A 16,785-nucleotide genomic window follows, 5' to 3' on the forward strand; every position below is an offset into this window, starting at 1 on the left:
CACCGATGATCCCTGCAAGCCATGATGGTCTTGTCGCCGACAACGGCATGTCAACACATGTGAACTCGAATATTTAATCCAGTACCTGGATGCAAAACGATTTATTGTATCCCATAAATCTCCATGATATCGAATATCTTTAAACGTCGACTCTCTACTAAAGCAAACATGTCGATCCAACGCCTCGTCCGGTTTGTGTCCAGTGATGATGGCAAGACTTATTATGGTGCTGCGAACGAATCTCTCAAGAACGCAAGAATTCTTGAATCCGGAAGCCCTTTTTCTACTTCAGCTCAAATTTCCGGCAAGGAGCATACAATCCAGAAGCTACTATGCCCCATTGATCTCAATGATGCCCGATCTGTTGTTTGCATCGGCCTTAATTACACGGATCATGCCGAAGAGGCCCAGATGCCTATCCCCAAAGTCCCTGTTGTCTTGTAGGTTTCTGTTCTCGACTCTTAATAGTAACGCACGTATCCTCTCTTCAAATCAGATTCTGACAAGGGTTCGTGTACAGTTTCAAGCCCGTGACGGCTCTTGCTGGCCCTCATGATGATCTTGTCCTTCCTCATACCTCTTGGGAGAAGGGAAGACTGGACTATGAATCAGAATTGGTAAGTATGATACAACTGTCCCCAAACAACTTCGGTATCTAGTTTGGAATGCAATAGTAGCTCTAACATTACCAGGTTATTGTGATTGGCAAAAAGGCCTCGAGAGTCTCTAAAGATGACGCGCTAGACTACGTCTTTAGTTATACAGTAAGTCACTAGCCGAAACATTTTTTGCACCAGTGCTAATAGTTCCACGCTGGAAATGATATCTCGAACAGGGCATGGCAGCTGGACCCCCAACTGGGTGGGGGACAGTGGTGTTACTCAAAGTGTTTCGATTGCTCAGCACCCATCGGTCCAGCCATCGTCTCGAAAGACATTCTAGGCTCTGCAGTCGGACTTGGAATTCGTGGCACACTCAACGACACACAATCACAAGATGGCAACACCAACAACATGATTTTTGGAGTCGCTGAGATCGTTTCGTTCTTGAGTCAAGGCATGACACTTCTACCTGGTAAGTTGTCACATTGGTTTTTCTCTTTCTCAAACACTTGCTAACAATCTGCTAGGAACATTCATTTTCACTGGAACTCCAGCTGGTGTTGGATTTGGCAAGAAGCCTCAGATCAGCGTGAAGGAAGGCGATGTTACACAAGTGGAGATTGATGGTATCGGAGCCATTGTCAATAAGGTCGTATACGAGTAATAGAATTGGAACTAGCTTGATGTGTGTATTCATTGAAAATGCGATGCTTCATGGTTAAACGGAACGAGCAGAGTCGTTGTAGAGCTATTGTTCAATCGTATTCCTCGACCTAATACTGGTCTCATGCCACTTCGCATCAACGATCAAAGTCCACAGTTGATCCGCACAAAATGACAAGCTTTTACTCTCGCCCTCCCAAAGCTTCAAAAGACGATAAGCATCCTGGCAAGCATCCAGAGCCTTTTGAACAAAGGTACCTCGTGATAGGCTTGGCGCGAAGGACTCATGCGACATGGGACTCAGAGACATGACGCTGTCAATACTCTGGCCATTGATCTCTTCTGATGTCATGTAGCGGACAACAGCAGGAATATGACACGCTGCAATGAGAGACAAAGCTGTCGACCAGATGTTTCTCGCAAGCAACCAACATCCGTAGTGTCGAATAGGCTGTTCGTTTTGCTGGACGAGAAATTTGATCGCAAAGTGAAGATATCTTGCGGTGCCCTTTAGCAAAGGATTCTTACTGTCATCATCACCGGCTGTCGATTCTTTATTATCCGGTTCAGTGTCTGCGAGAGCGGATAAAAAAGGCCGAAAGACCAGCATCAGAAGTTGCCCTTGTCGGTCGACGAGAACTTTACGGATGCGCTGTTTGATGGCTTGCTCGAGATTAAACGCTGTTGCAGGGGAGTGCTCGGACAGAAGCTGTGAGGTCCCTCTGAAGTCTGCCGGGAGCGAGCTCATCCTATTATGTGTGTTAGACGTAATGTGCCAGGATCTTACCTCACAAGCTTCCAGTCGGCTGTAAAGACATTACTTACCATTCGTTGATTTGACGCTCAAGCTCACACGCCAGTGGATAACTAGCAGCTATGTTTGGGGCATCACCAGAATTGTCGTCGCCGTCTGGTGTCGCGTTAGTCAGTCAATAAAAGCCCATAGCATAATTCTCTTACCTGTATATAATTCCGCTTTGATACGTTCAACCAACCGTCGACTCGAGGTCTCAGCCAGGTAGTAATACCAAGTATCAGTGTCAATCTGGGACCCGATACTTGGCCACTCAAACGGCTGTGGCGGAGGCGGCGGGATTGGTGTGCTCTGGATCAATTGTCCAAGTCGACCTTGCTTCAACAGCCCTAGATGTGGATAAATCTCTTCAGTAAGCTCTAATTGCATCTTAGCAACGGCCCAAAGCACTCGGTGGCTCAGCTTCTCCTCGAAGATACCCGGATATCTGTTCCAAAATGAATGAGAATTTGCTGACAGTCGTCTTCAAACTGCAATCTCACCTCAATAATATCGTCTCCGCCTTTGCAGCTGCTGTTTCAACGTAGCACCAGGCTCTCCACGGCTTCAAGATCCACATATGGTAACTCGCTAACAACAACTGAGCTTGCAAGTCTTTTATAGGACGTGTATTGCTAAATGCAGTGACTCCAAGCCAAGGAAGTGCGAGGGTCACGTAATATGACTGTTTCAAGGGTTCCTTTTCTGGATTTGTCTTCGTTGAAACTTCACCTAATGCAAGCACCAGTAGAAGAATTGCCATATCTGGAGGCTCCAGACCCGCAGGTAGATCACTGTGAACTGACCAATATTGAAGCTGGGTATCCTTCAGCAATTCATCTTCCAACTTTCTCAAGAATTCGAGGTCCAAAATTGGAGACTTGCTGTGTATGTTGACGACATAATTCGTGATGAGAGACGTAGTAAGCCCTGGCGGTCCCGGAGTCGGGGCATTAGCCGTGGTAGCATCTGACATGATGGTGTCATAATGGGATTCATTTGCTGTAGCATTTGAATGAACAAATTCCGCCTTGATGGAGGGGCTTGGGCTAGGTGTTGGTGTGGTCAGGTCGTGACTAGGAGACAGCTCATTTCGATATGTCTCCCAGTGTCGATGCTGGCCACATCTAGCGATAGCATCCTTGAAGACATTCCATGTGAGAATAACATCACCGTTTGGCCACAGATTCAATGACTTAGTCTTGGGTATAGGAAGTGTCCTTGCCGGCGTATTGGTGACAGGTTCCGAGCTTTGAGAGGCGTTAACATTAGCTAGTCGCGACAGTAAAGTCTCCTCCATGGTTTGAATTCTCTCCAATATCATCAGAGATGCTTTATCCAAACTAACGGTGTGAGCAAATGTGGTAGTCCTGGGAATTAGATCTCAGAGACTTTACCTAGTTGACTCCGTATCAGGATAATTGCATTCCGAGTTTGTACTCGTGCAAAACCCGCATCGCGGTCTCTGACTGTCGCATCGAGACTTTCTTAGTTTTAGTTAGCAATCATCGCTGGCAGAACGTGAGTAATGGGACAGACCTTGCTCTGCAAACTAAACATGCTTGAGCGACACGCTTTCTGGAGTATTGACCTCCAGCACGCTTGCTTGCCTCCGCCATATTATAGTTGAGTATGAAATGATTTGCTTGATGAAGCTATGTTGGGAAGTTGCCTTGTGCACAAGTGATTGAGTTTCGGTTGATGGCTGTCAAGAAATTGCCTCCACCATGAGGCAAGGGGGAGCTCCACACAGCGAGGATCGTCATTGGAAATGGTGGCTGGGGATTCGAGATGTTTAGTGGCTTTCGTTAGCTTGTCCTTGTGAACAACCACCTGATGTACCCTGAAGCGTTTGCGCCTTTCATTGCGGACACAGTATAAGAAGCGTTAACCTCTGAAGTAATTATGGAAAAAATCAGCAAGTCAGTTTATGCAATGAAGATGTGATTTTATAGTCTTCGATTCTCATACCATGAAACTACAAAGCCAAAGCTACAAAGCAAGAATTTCCCTTTCGTGACAAGAGTCAATTGATGGAAGCAGCACCCAAAATGTCTTATTTATTCCGTACCAACTACCAAATATCCACCAGTCTTATTACCTATGTCTTCGTAACAACTGGGTCTACATTAGACCGTGAAGCAAATCCAATACGCGGCTCTCCTGTATAATCGTAGATAGAAATCATGTTGTCGATGAATATGCCACCCAAAACCCAATTATACTTCCTGTTCTCAAAGCTCATATAGGTAACAGGACTTCTCAAGACATCACCACCAGACCCAGGTACCGGGCCCAATGACAGATCCTCCTTGTTCAGACCGAACGTGGCTCCTCCAGAAGCGTCGCCAAACGTGAAAGAGAGCTCGCTAAGACCGCCACTTGGATAAGTCACGATGCGGTTATTGGCTTTACCTTGAATTACCTTTGCCATCTCGCGACAGTTCTCTTCAGTTGTTGTCAAGTATGAGCTACCTGTATCAACAAGGGCCAATTGATCTTGGCAAATGACCACGCCGTTGACTGTGACGTTGTTGAGACGAACCACCCAAGCTCGATATTTCTCTGCAAGGACAGGACACCAGGTTATACCAGTGTGATAAGACTCTGGTAGGTTCCCAATCACAAGCCATCCTCGATCTCGTGTCTTCTCGCCGTCAGGCCTGGTAGATCCAGCTGGTTCAGAACGAGGACCAATAAGCGCAAAAGAAGCTCGTTTGATCATGCCGCTTTCCATCAAGTGAACCACCAGTGTCCGGTGGAATGGGATGGGTGAGTTTTCCGCCGAAAAGCCCAGTCCCAGAATCCCTAGTGGCAAGAGGTTTTCCTGGGCTGCAATTTTGGCGGCTCCGAAAACTTGGGGAGTCTTCAATCCTCCAATGCCGACAGTTGCTTCAAATAGGGAAAATGCGACCTTTTTTCCGCCTCCGTAGAGAATCTCGTATGCCTTGGACCCTTCTTGAAATCGTGCGGCATCTTCGATGGTGAGATCCACGAAAGATCGCCCAGGTGGGACATCTTGACTGACTTGAATACGGCTTTGTGCCCAAAGGATACTTGAACCACTGTCGACCTGCAAAGATACCTGGTTCTGGGGGCTTGATCCGAACTGTACGTTCACTCTCTAGCGTGACATATGGTTAGCCTCAAGATCCCTTTCACCAAGGCCAAGCACATCACTCACATAGTTCGTCGGCTGCTTCTCGTTCTTGACATCGCTTTTGAGTTCCAAGACAACGTTATCAACACCTGTTTCACCCTCTTTGATCTTTGCACTTTCTTTGTCACGTCTTTCCTGATCCCAGGTTGGATCCTCAGCTGACATTGCGGGGGCAGGAGGGTCTTGTAGCACGTAGTGAAACCCTTTTTGGGGGTTCCATTGACGCTTCGCCATCTTGGAGATTCCGACATTGCCGAAGTGGATGGATAAGTAAAAGCTCCCTGGTGTAACGCTAATATCCTCGTCTGATGAAAAGTCGGAGGGATTGATCTCAACTCCAGTGACGCCGTCTGGGAATTCCGCGCCAACGAGACGACGGACTTCGGCTTTGGCCTCTTCCATTATGTCGCTGTCCTATTTCAAGCTGAATTAGCTTACTAGACTTGATGACGAGAAGATGGGTGCGATGTATGGTGGGTATGCTAAAACTTGTCGTATAAAAGCTAAATTAAATGGGAAAGATAGTCCTCTTGGGACTCTCAAGGTGGGAATACGGGGGACCTGAGTATCAGGAACACATGGTCCGGGCATCTAGTTACAACATCAGCAGACACTTCGCCGTGCATGAGTGTTGAGATCAATGGCAAGGTAGTGTCCAATGTGGCATCTTCCGTACGGTCATGTCCGGGCTGAGCTGAAAGACCAAGACAGCGTCTATGACACGTCGTAATTGAGACCATACATTGCTTAAGAAAAGAGACACTAGTGACGAGTTGGGAGTCTTGAACCAATAAAAGTTAAAGTCTACGTGCATCAAAGATCTGGAGCGGGGTCTATCAAGTTCCTCGCATATCTATCGCATCAAGTGCCTAACATGATTAGGATGGATTGGTCAACTGAATAAATCTCTGAGCGGGGTACTCTGACCGGTGAGATTTCAGCCAGCCACCTTTCCGCAGGTACGGCCCAGAACACACAAGCTCTTTACATGAGCAGATAAGAGGGCAATCTTCTCAGTAGCATTGTGTGTATCTAGCGCCATAGATCTAGATGGACTAGGGCACATGAACGGCTACTGCCGCCCCCAATAAACCTGAACGGAGAATACGAGGAGCTACTTAAGGCTGAGAAGTCGAGACTCTCAACCTTTTGACAAACTGTTTATTTTTCAACTGTGATTATCTTCTCGCTCCTGCGTTGTGAACATGAGTTTACCTGATATTTCAGCGTTCACGAAAGAGCAGCTATCTGGACTCTTCAAGTCACCTTACACTTACAAGGAGGCCAAAGAGTCCACGGGACTGGCTGAGAATGAGCCTATTGACAACCTCCAAGATGAAGAAGTAGTTGACAACAGTCTAGATGACGATCGTTTCTTCGAAGGTAATTCCACTTGTTACACTGGTATCTAGGGTTGTAGATGACTTAATTTTTTAGCTGCTGAGCACGAATCCGTTGTCTTTGGTGTCAAGCTCCGAAATATCCACTGTGTTGAGATTCCAGCAACCGACCACGAAACATGGAGTGTTCAAGCCTCGGATGGGACATGGGGTATCTTCAAGAAGAAAAAAGAAGTAAGGTTGACATTTGGCCGCATCATAGCGCTAGCAGGTGACTTTTACAGCACGCATGCAGATGACAACAGAACACCTGTCTGCGGCGCTTTTTTCGCAGAAAGTCCGAGTCTCAGCACACCTGAAGGCTGGAATGCCGCTGTTAGCCGCTTCAAGAGCGCCGTACAGAGTCTCAAAGACGATACTGATAGAAACTTGATCAGTGTTGGTGACTTGATCGAACAAGAGAAAAAGGGCACGGATGAGGCAGAGAAGGAGATCAAGAAGGGAGAAAACAAGGGAGACCTTCATACAATTGCTAACGCCTATCATGATCATGGCTGTGGTATTCCGACGAACAAAGCTTGGATTGAGGCCACCATTGGTTTCAACAATCCCAAGTCAAGTCTGTACGCATGGTTATCTTACATCAACGCGGACCACTTCGTAAGTAATCGCAGGAGCGGTGATGGATGCATTTGACTGACTATAGAAGGGCGACGATGCGCTCACGGCTTACAAGGTCGGCCACTCCGAGGCTATGAGGCTCGCTAAAGAGGCAGGTGCCAAGACGTCCGATACCGACAAGGCGAATGGTTTACAAGACGCCTATATGCACGAAGGTATGGGGATTGGTGCATAAGTTGCCGAGCCATGTTTCTAACAATTGTGTAGCGTTTTCTCTCCATTATCTGACCGATGCTTTCTCGTCCGGCCACATAAGAGCACCAAGACGTCAGATACACAACGACAATTATGATGAGCAAAGTATCGCCGCTACTTCCGCAATCACCAGCAAGGAAACTCCAATCTGGGATTTTCAGGCAAACTATGTATGCGCGCCGCCTGAGACGATGGATATATATCTGACTAATCTAGATGCACGACAACGATTCGGATACTGGCCTACTTGTCCAGAACCAACTTGGTCAACAATGGCTTTGTTACGGTAAGTACATACGATTCTTGGTGACAGAACCCAGCTTACCCAGAACAGGTGACAAACAATTCAAGGAATCCTGGGACATTGTCAATCGAGCTCGAATGTATGGATCATGTCTGATGCGATAAAGATGTGAGCTGACACTCTCACAGCAAGAACTGCGTCCAAGCTTCGGTAGACGAATTATTCCAAGACGCCTTTACCAATCAAAACGTCAAGACCCCAGCAGACTTCAACGCTGTGAAGCACATCCCTGTCCCAATGTTAGCAGCTGGAAAGGGTCCATCGACAGGCTGGAAGTCCCAGTGGGGCGGCTACGACATACACAACCCTGCTCCTCTTTGGCAGGTCAACTCGGAGGACGATAAAACAGCCTGGACGATCCGTGCCAACGTCAATGACCATTCTGTCTTTGCTAGGAAGCCCGGAACGCTCAAGAATACGTCTACGAGCAGCTGGAACCCTTTTTCAGTTGATGCAAGCAAAGAATGCTATGCAGCACGTGATAGTGACTTCCGTACCATAGGTTCAGCACCTTTAGCAAGGCCCATCGATGGACTCGTCAGTGGAGGTTTCATCCAGATCCAGGATCTGGCTCCTGGTGGAACTTGGCTCCAGACATGCGTTAACTTCTGGGGACCAGTTGTCGTCGGTATTCATGATCGGCAGGGAAATGTTGAAGACAAAAACACTTTTACTCTGCGCAACAGGATTGTCGACTTCGACAGTTATGAAGAGAGAAGTACTGTTCAACCATTGCAGTGTATCAAGCGGCATGGCAAGGACGGGTTAGTTATTTACCGTCTGATGCAACATCAAAATGGAGATAAAAAGACACTCACGCTCTCAGGCTGGAGAGTGAAAGATCCATTGGCATCCGCAGGGAAGGACCAGGCCACGTTTACTCCTGATCAATCGTGGGCCTTTAAAACGACCAATCTGTTCAAGGACTTATCCGTGTCGGAATTGTCTACATCGCCGACTTTGGTCCGAGTCCTTACAGGCAACTTCAAAGCTGGAGCCGGCACTAACTTAGCCATCCTCAAGTTCGACATCAACAATCCTGTTCAGATTAGCCTTGTTGCAAACGATGGGAAACCCAAGTCAAACACGACGGCTACAGACACCAAGGGAGTTTATAACTTTGTCAAGACCCTGAAGAATGGCGACTCAGACCGGGTTCTCCTGGCATCGTTTGAGAAAGGCGACTCAGACACAGCCAAGATGGCACTTGATGTTATGGATATAACTGGTGATGCGCCAACTGTCACGAAACATCAAGCCACCATTTCAGCATCTCTTCAGTCTTCTAAGATTATTCTTGTAAGTTTCACAATATTTATTCTGTGGATCCGCTTGGTTACTTATTCGTCACGTAATAGGTCGGTGATTTACGAAAGACTGGTAACGACCAGATCGTTGCGCTTTTTGACAGTCAGGATAATCTCACCATTATCGTGAATGAATACGCCACGAACGGCATTAATGAAACCACTCAGAAACGGGTTCCGCAGACACTGTCAGGCTTTCCTCTCATTCGACCATTTTTCAGTGCGCTCGTCCCCTCTGAGGATCGTGCCTCACCCAACAGTCTGTCAATTCTTCAGGTTTCTCTCCACGAGTATAACAAGAAGCCGCATTTCATCTTCCGCCTCACAGACACCGTTAGCTGGACTACAAAGACATCAACACCAGTGGAGGACAGGCTCGCTTCTGACCCTCATTACTTCCACTTGAAATGGATCCGCTGTTCAAGACAGTCCGACTTTGATCTTAATACTTCCAATGCCGCTCTTGAGGTGTTTTCGTTCTATGGCGTACTTGGCATCCGACTATTCGCTCCTATCAGTGAGAAGAAGCTTGAAAACTATCAAGAAATTGGAATGTTGCAGTACATGGGACAGACAAGCATTGGAACCGGATTGGGATGTGAGGGTGATTGGGGAAGCGGCATTCTCACGTGGGGAGCTGAAAAGAATGACTTCGTCGATTTTGAAGCATTCAAGCCTGATGATAGCGGCAGTGCTGGAAAGGGAATTTGGGGCATGTCGGCTACTGATGCTGAGCGACCTCTTGTTAAGGGATGGGATGTTGAGGCCCGACCTGGTTACAAGGCTTGAAATTTTGATACTTGTCTCTTATTATACATTATATTGAGTTTATCGACTTCGCTATATCCGTATATCCGCAAAGGATCAATGTCTGTCCGTATGTGAGATGTCGATCAATAATACGATTGCCCACATCCCCTTGAACTACAACAGCCCCACTGGCAACTGGGGTGTCCCTTGAAGTGCCTGATGCCATGTGGACATCTTGCTGAAGGTTTTATCAAATCAACCGAGAACGCTGGGAAAGGCGATAGATGCAACGCTGCTGACTCTCTAAGGGAGGATCTGCTTGGCTTATAAGCTGCCGCCCGTGGTGGAGGCAGTTGTGGGACAGGAACCATTGGGCGATGCACAGGAGTTGGAGGAGGTATCGGCATAGGCATTTGCCAACCAGGTAGCACTGGTGGATTGAATGGGAGATGTCCGTATTGAGCTGGAGGAAGGTATCCAAACTGATTCGGCGGTGGTCCAGTCATTATAGGATATATGTTAAAGACATTACCACTGTAGTGGGTATGATTACTTCCAAAGCTAGCGTCGCTGAGTTGTGGCTCAGAAGCAACTGATCGAATAGACGGAGTAGCCTTGGGTGTTATTGGTATAGAGGGTTTGTCGTCCTTCATTGAGATTAACGTCTTGGCATCCCAGTCATCCCTAGAGTATTCTGGAGGAGGCGTTCTAGGGATGCTCGGCTGAGATATTTGTTAGTTCCCACTAACGATGAAAGCACCGATAGAAACATACTATTGAGACCGCCGGCGTCTTTTCTTCTGGCACCTGTGGTAGACTGGAAGGGACTGTGAGTGATGATCTACCACTGTCACTGCTGATGGTGCTACCGCTGTCTGAGAAGCCCAAGATGATCGACGGTGCACGGCTAGTTGACTTTCTCAGCTTGTTTCCCGTCCTAGTAACAAGCAGCGGGTTCTGTTGTGTCTTTGCTTGTCTTTGTCGCTCTGCTCGTTGACTTCTTTCCATTCGCTCTTCTATCGTGAAGTTTTCTGATCCACCATTGCTCAGAATGGACTCACGTCGGGCGAAGGATAAGTTTGGGGTCGACGATTGAGGTGGAGAAACTGGGGATGGAGTTACTTCTGCTGGCTATTAAAGAGTCAGTTTTAATTCACAAGTTGAAAAGGTCAACGTACTGGTTGTCGATGAAGTCCCAAGAAGACTTGCGCATCCAGCAGCTCGAGTTGCAGCAAAATGGCCACTTTGCTAAGATAGGTGAAGAAGAAGTTCCATGACATGGTTAATCGAGCGTTTGAATCTGCTGTCCACTGCGATGTTCCCATGCGCATGCACAAGATGTGGCAATCTTTCAGATGTTCATTGCAACTGTCAAGTGTGCTGGTGACTTCTTGGGCTACATCGGCTTGCACGAGACGGGCCTGTGCCTTGAACTGTACGTCAACTTTACGGTGGTCGACGTACTGAGCACTATGCAGAATGTTGAAGTGAATTTCGGGATGATCGTGTTTTTTTAGTTCCTCGGCAAGTTTGCGTAACCTGTCGAAGACCTTTTCGCAGGATTGTTCTGGGCTTTTGGTAGCAGTCGACATTGTGCCAAGATGAATTGCAACGACAACATATCCCAGAGGGACGGTTCCCTGTAAAGTGGTTTTATGCAGCAAGCATTTGGGCGAACCAACAGCTTACAAGGCAAGATGCCTTGCGTTTAGCCTGGAACCAATATTGGCTTGAGCCATGAGACCACACGTTACAACGCCAAACGCCACGGCGCTTCAGCTGCAGGGGTTGTATCGTTCACCTCACCAGGCTACGAATGAGAGGCTATTGACTTGTCTCAGCCGCAATTAGGAGGCCTCAAAAAGGAAGTTCAGGAACCAACTAAATTGCTAGGCCAAAATGCCGTCATGCCGATGAACCTGGCCGGGCTGAAATGTGACGTTGATTGGATTCGGGCGCAACTCTGACGCCGAGTATGACCCTACAGAGCGATGTGGTAGATGTTGGCTGATTCGATAGTGCACGCAGCCACAAACGTGTCTCGAAATTGAAGTACGTCACTCTTCAAATCAGCCTTATCGTGCTTGGCACAGCCCTACTCTCTTCGGGAACTACGTGCAGCATGATGCCAGCTCTGAATCTAGACCACAAAGAGGCTGAGTGGATTAATAATGCTAAACATAAATACGCAAGAGATCCTTTACAGACCTATACGTTATGTACAAACTCAGCGACTGTTAATCTATACGGGATTTCATTGATCTATTCGACATAATACAGTCTACCGGTCACTATGTCTTCAGATTCTACCAAAGAGCTCAAGTTTCTGTCACTTGGTAAGCTTCCACCTCCCCATCTACCCAAGCACGCTTCTGCTGACTTATCGAAGATGGAGGCGGCGTCAGGGGTCTCTCGTCTCTGTTCATTCTCAAGAATGTCATGGAAAGAGTGGGATCTAAGATGAAGAGGAGAGATCTACAACCATATCAATATTTTGATCTTATCGGTGGAACAAGCACTGGCGGGTAAATAAGATACAATTAAACAGCAAACCAATAGCTGACCTTGTCTACAGTATCATCGCATTGATGCTTGGCCGGATGAGAATGAGCATCGACGATTGTATCACTGAGTACCAAAGGCTGGGCAGCATTGTCTTTGGCAAGCGACGCCATGGCGAGTACATGTTCGATGAGAAGGTCCTTGTTCGTGAGACGAAAGCTGTAGTATTGAAGTACTTGGGCAACGAGGATGCTCCGCTTTTGGATCCCCTTGAAGATGATGCCTGCAAAACGTGAGTAACGTTTCTTGTTATGAGTATTACGGTTAACTGATGATTTAACAGCGTTGTCTATACCTTGCCATTCAAGAACGCAGTCCAGCAATCGGCCACAGCGCTACGCACTTACATCAATGAAGACAAAGATCCGAACCCGAAGAAATGGACAATATGGGAGGCTGTCAGAGCTACGTCAGCCGCAACAACAATTTTTGAGCCTTTTATCCACGGCCCACCTGGAAAGCAAATTCGATACATTGATGCAGGTTTTGGATACAACAACCCGAGTGATCTCATCCTACAAGAGGCTAGAAGTCTTTGGGAGGGAGATCACTATCTGTCCCTCCACACAGATGTAGGAGTATTCCTCAGCCTCGGAACAGGCATGGGTGAAATCGTCCGGATGGACAACGACACCGTCATGGAAGGTCTCTCTGCGAAGATCCGTGCTCCCGTCAAAGCCATCGAGGTCATGAAGAATATTGTCACCGGCACAGCTACCATCCACAGGAATGTAGCCGAGCAATTCGGAATCAACAGCGTTCGCTATTATCGCTTTAATGTGGACCATGGCCTTGAAGCTGTGAAGCTGTTCGATTACAAGAAGACTGAAGATATGGAAGTCGACACGTTGGCATATCTTGACAAGATTGAGGTTGGAAAGGAGTTGAAGAGATGTGTGGAAGTTATGAAAGTCCTTCCATTGAGGGAACCAAGTCTACTCGACAACCAGAACGAAGAGGCGAATGTGTACAGCTTGGGAGCAAATGGAAGTCCAGAGGAACAAAGGCTTATGGACAGACTCAATGCTTTGAGGATGTAGGCGATCAAAATTTCCACCAGTATTGTGTCCTTTTCGCTGACATTGGTAGCAAGCCCAAGTGCTATACCCGCCATTGCAAAGAGTGGGAAAGCGAAGTAAACAAGGAAGGGGCGAGATATCATAAACTTCTCTATACTGGTATGTCCGGCCATAGCTGAACAATTGTGCTTAATCTGACAGCATCCAGAGCTAGGGATAGGATACATGTGGAGCGCAGTTGTCCAAGCAGATTTACTCGACGAGCGCGGCCGAGAGATATTATCCTCCTGCACACCCAACCCCGACCGCCCACAGCTCCTTGTTTCTCACGACTGCAAAGCGGATGCGTACTATAGTCCCAAAGACGAAACACCCCAACGAACAGCAGCCAGGATCGCACTTGCGAATAAAGACCTCTCCAACGCGTTCCAAATATTCAGACAACTTCTCTGTACTGTAGTGGGAATCTGGGACGAGAGTAGTTTTCCTTATTGTTGGATAGCGAAACGTATGGCGGGTATTCTTGAAATTTGGGGATGTCGTCGTGAAGCAAGGAATCTTTATTTGGTGGCGAGGGATGGCAAGGTAAAGGTGTTTGGGGAAGATCATTGGTCTGTTCGGAAGTTGCAAGATAAATTGGAGAGACTTACATATCAGTTGAAAGAATAGTTTATTAACAAGTTCCAATCTCACATTACTACAAGAAATAATGATCGTTGACCATGCGATAGTCTGAGCCAAATGACTATACAATACTTCATTTGCAGTTCAAATTGAAATGTAGCTGGTGAATTCAGACTCCTGTAATTTTCTACCATCCATCGACGTCTGGATCCATGCTCCAACCCGGGTGAGACGAATCTGCCAACTTGGCCAACAGGTCCGGATACATCTTGTCAATCTGGCCACTCTCGCGTGCTAATTCCACATGGTCCATAATCTGCTGACAGTCTTCCCAAATTCTTGCTCGGTTCCGCACACCTGGTAGCAAGGTTGTTTTGGGGTTAAAGATCCTCCACGTGCGTCCCCAGTCAACCTCATTAGTATGGTTCCGTGACCTACAGATCCACGTTTCCACACTTGCACGGAAGTCCTGCCACGTTTTCGACAGAGACCCCAACTTTTCCTGGTAGGGCGCCAATATCTCTTCCCTGCGCTTTACATTGGTCAATTTCACTGCGTTGGCAACTTCTTCCATCTCTGGATATTCAGCAATGATATCTGCCCATAACTCCTCCTCCGCTTCTTCCTTCTCGAGGCCAACAGGTAAGGTAGGCGGCGGGATGCCCAATGGCCAAAGAGGATCCCAGGCGACGGGTCGTTCTGGTGACGCTGGATACTGGCTTTCCTCTAGTATTTCCCATAGCCAGGCCATGTCATTGCGCACAATCTCTCTAAACCTTGACTGAGTGAGTTGATACATCTTATGACAAGTATGTGCTACAGAGTCGACATCTGTAGGACTGAGCAAGTCGAATATCTGATCTAATAATTCCTTTGGAAGGAGGCCGATAATTGAAGCCTCACGTTGGGTGGCTCTTTGACAAAGTGTCACGTCCAGGCAAGACGTTAAAATCTTGCTCATGCCTGGAATCTCGACCGGGTTCGCGGTAGGCCATTCGTCTCCAGTATAATGATGCCATGGAAGCTCCCAATGTTGGCGAGCCTTCAATATCACTGGACGGTTTGGGAAAGGCTTCTGGTCCGAGTGAAGTTGAGTTTCTATCTCTCGCCAATGCCAAAGGCCATCCAGATCAACCCTGCCTATTCTACGGTATGATGCCTTGGCGTATATGTCGAGACAGTAGGAATGGACTGGGAGCGGATATAAAGCATCTGATCCCTGTCCCTGTGTTAGATCGGGTCCTGGTATGTCTTGGAAAGTACCTACATCAGCACCTTCGTTTATCATTTGCCAGCTACAACTCAATTCTCGCAAACCGTGTCGTGGCGGATAAAATGATTTCCAAGGAACGAAGTATCTGTCCTCTATGACATTGGAACCATTCGACTCGCCCGAAAGACAGAAAAGACTATCTTCTTCCATGAGTCTTTCATCATCTCCAAGCTTCCAATTTTGAAGTTTCGGTATCAAGAAACGCACATTGCGACAATTCTTCATCTGCTCCACACTGAGTCTTTGTCCGTTAATGCCCTGAAGGTTCTGGCACGAAGGGGAGGCGATGTGCTCGGGTGGAACCATGTGCGCGTTTTTACCAGGGAAGTCCCCGAGGATCGGAGCTCGACGATTGCCAGTGTAATATATCTTGTTGTTGTACCAGGTCCCGTTCGGGAGACGTTCGGGTCGTGGTTGATCGCAAAGCTCCGACATGGGACACAAGTCCTCCACACCATCATGTTCCTCGTTGACTGAGTCATGGTCAACTCTGTCGCAGTCGCTCTCATTCGCAGCCTCATCTGACTCCTCGCATCCCGAGTCATATTCGAGAGGCTCGCTGTCAGTTTGTGAATCTTCGCCAGGGAGCCAGTTTGGGTCGTTCGGATCATCATCTTCTGGCCAGCAGGGCAGTGACTCCCACAGCAATATCTGGGGATCAGCTGGTGTACGATCTACTGTGGTACAGTCTCTGCATTCGTCGTCCTTTGCCTCACCCTCCCAAACCCTGTTAGTCCATCCTATGTAGTTAGCCCCATCTATATTCCACGCCGCACTTTGTGGCTCATCAGCTGTCCGGATGCGGGCAATAGCCATGTCCACGCCGCATATTTGACAGCTGTAGGATATCATATCAACGGGGTATATATCAACAATGTCAGACAGTGGGATTGTGTTACCATTTATTAGGGTTGTTGTTTGAAAGAAGAAAAAGTGGCATGGGAAATCCCGAACATATTGCATCCATGTTGAGTTGGCCCGGTGATCTCCAGAATCAAGAGACTAAACTCCATTCAGGCAAAGTGGAATTGAACCCGGAGACAAGGGATGAGTTACTTTACTGAGGAACTTCACCATCGCGTCAACCTTCTCTCCTGAGCCTTTTATGCTGTTACCTACATTTATGGACTTACTGACCGACGTAATAGCACGGATTAATACAAGGGCATGACAAATCAACAATTATCTCATATTTCGCGAGTGATAAATCGTGACTGGAAAAAGCTTGATAGAATGTCATCCGATTCCATCGTCACAAGGACCGCTTTCGAGACCTTTACAAACAATGGGCCACCATCCAGCCAGGCTACATTTATGATCCTTTTTCCTGGCGCTTGCATATTCGATGCGACGATCCAACCAAGCAGTATAACGAATGCGATCCGAATCCTCAGAAACGTGGTCCTTGGACTTATACGGTCAACGAAGACGCTGATTCGAAAATCACACGTATCAACTTCTGTCCGAGATACTTCAGCACCTCGGATCTCAATACAGCGGTCGACCAAGCCA

The 16,785-nt window shown here is 47.4% G+C and overlaps 7 protein-coding genes across 7 annotated transcripts; 3 read left to right on the forward strand and 4 right to left on the reverse strand.

Annotated features, from left to right (window-relative positions):
- Nucleotides 1–168: 168 nt before the first annotated feature.
- Nucleotides 169–1,266, forward strand: FGSG_11179 (uncharacterized protein; the record flags this gene model as incomplete). Its single annotated transcript, XM_011326864.1, has 5 exons — nt 169–440; nt 521–617; nt 693–764; nt 807–1,074; nt 1,130–1,266. The coding sequence occupies 5 exons, from the start codon at nt 169–171 to the stop codon at nt 1,264–1,266; spliced, it is 846 nt and encodes a 281-aa protein (XP_011325166.1).
- A 673-nt stretch (nt 1,267–1,939) lies between these two features.
- Nucleotides 1,940–3,358, reverse strand: FGSG_11178 (uncharacterized protein; the record flags this gene model as incomplete). Its single annotated transcript, XM_011326865.1, has 5 exons — nt 1,940–2,014; nt 2,053–2,071; nt 2,121–2,175; nt 2,226–2,506; nt 2,562–3,358. The coding sequence occupies 5 exons, from the start codon at nt 3,356–3,358 to the stop codon at nt 1,940–1,942; spliced, it is 1,227 nt and encodes a 408-aa protein (XP_011325167.1).
- An 801-nt stretch (nt 3,359–4,159) lies between these two features.
- FGSG_11177 (uncharacterized protein) lies at nt 4,160–5,620 on the reverse strand (the record flags this gene model as incomplete). Its single annotated transcript, XM_011326866.1, has 2 exons — nt 4,160–5,167; nt 5,243–5,620. The coding sequence occupies 2 exons, from the start codon at nt 5,618–5,620 to the stop codon at nt 4,160–4,162; spliced, it is 1,386 nt and encodes a 461-aa protein (XP_011325168.1).
- Nucleotides 5,621–6,423: 803 nt separating this feature from the next.
- Nucleotides 6,424–9,851, forward strand: FGSG_11176 (uncharacterized protein; the record flags this gene model as incomplete). Its single annotated transcript, XM_011326867.1, has 8 exons — nt 6,424–6,601; nt 6,656–7,218; nt 7,265–7,394; nt 7,447–7,604; nt 7,651–7,720; nt 7,769–7,817; nt 7,867–9,037; nt 9,097–9,851. 8 exons carry the CDS (start codon nt 6,424–6,426, stop codon nt 9,832–9,834), a joined length of 3,057 nt encoding a protein of 1,018 aa, XP_011325169.1. The 3' UTR covers nt 9,835–9,851.
- Nucleotides 9,852–10,119: 268 nt separating this feature from the next.
- FGSG_11175 (uncharacterized protein) lies at nt 10,120–11,387 on the reverse strand (the record flags this gene model as incomplete). Its single annotated transcript, XM_011326868.1, has 4 exons — nt 10,120–10,277; nt 10,349–10,517; nt 10,570–10,926; nt 10,974–11,387. The coding sequence occupies 4 exons, from the start codon at nt 11,385–11,387 to the stop codon at nt 10,120–10,122; spliced, it is 1,098 nt and encodes a 365-aa protein (XP_011325170.1).
- A 701-nt stretch (nt 11,388–12,088) lies between these two features.
- On the forward strand, nt 12,089–13,397 carry FGSG_11174 (uncharacterized protein; the record flags this gene model as incomplete). Its single annotated transcript, XM_011326869.1, has 4 exons — nt 12,089–12,131; nt 12,185–12,320; nt 12,371–12,589; nt 12,641–13,397. The coding sequence occupies 4 exons, from the start codon at nt 12,089–12,091 to the stop codon at nt 13,395–13,397; spliced, it is 1,155 nt and encodes a 384-aa protein (XP_011325171.1).
- Nucleotides 13,398–14,187: 790 nt separating this feature from the next.
- FGSG_11173 (uncharacterized protein) lies at nt 14,188–16,240 on the reverse strand (the record flags this gene model as incomplete). Its single annotated transcript, XM_011326870.1, has 3 exons — nt 14,188–14,357; nt 14,439–16,111; nt 16,173–16,240. 3 exons carry the CDS (start codon nt 16,238–16,240, stop codon nt 14,188–14,190), a joined length of 1,911 nt encoding a protein of 636 aa, XP_011325172.1.
- Between the last annotated feature and the right edge of the window lie 545 nt (nt 16,241–16,785).

The sequence above is a fragment of the Fusarium graminearum genome, chromosome 3 (assembly GCF_000240135.3).
Source record: "Fusarium graminearum PH-1 chromosome 3, whole genome shotgun sequence".
Lineage (NCBI taxonomy): Eukaryota > Fungi > Ascomycota > Sordariomycetes > Hypocreales > Nectriaceae > Fusarium > Fusarium graminearum.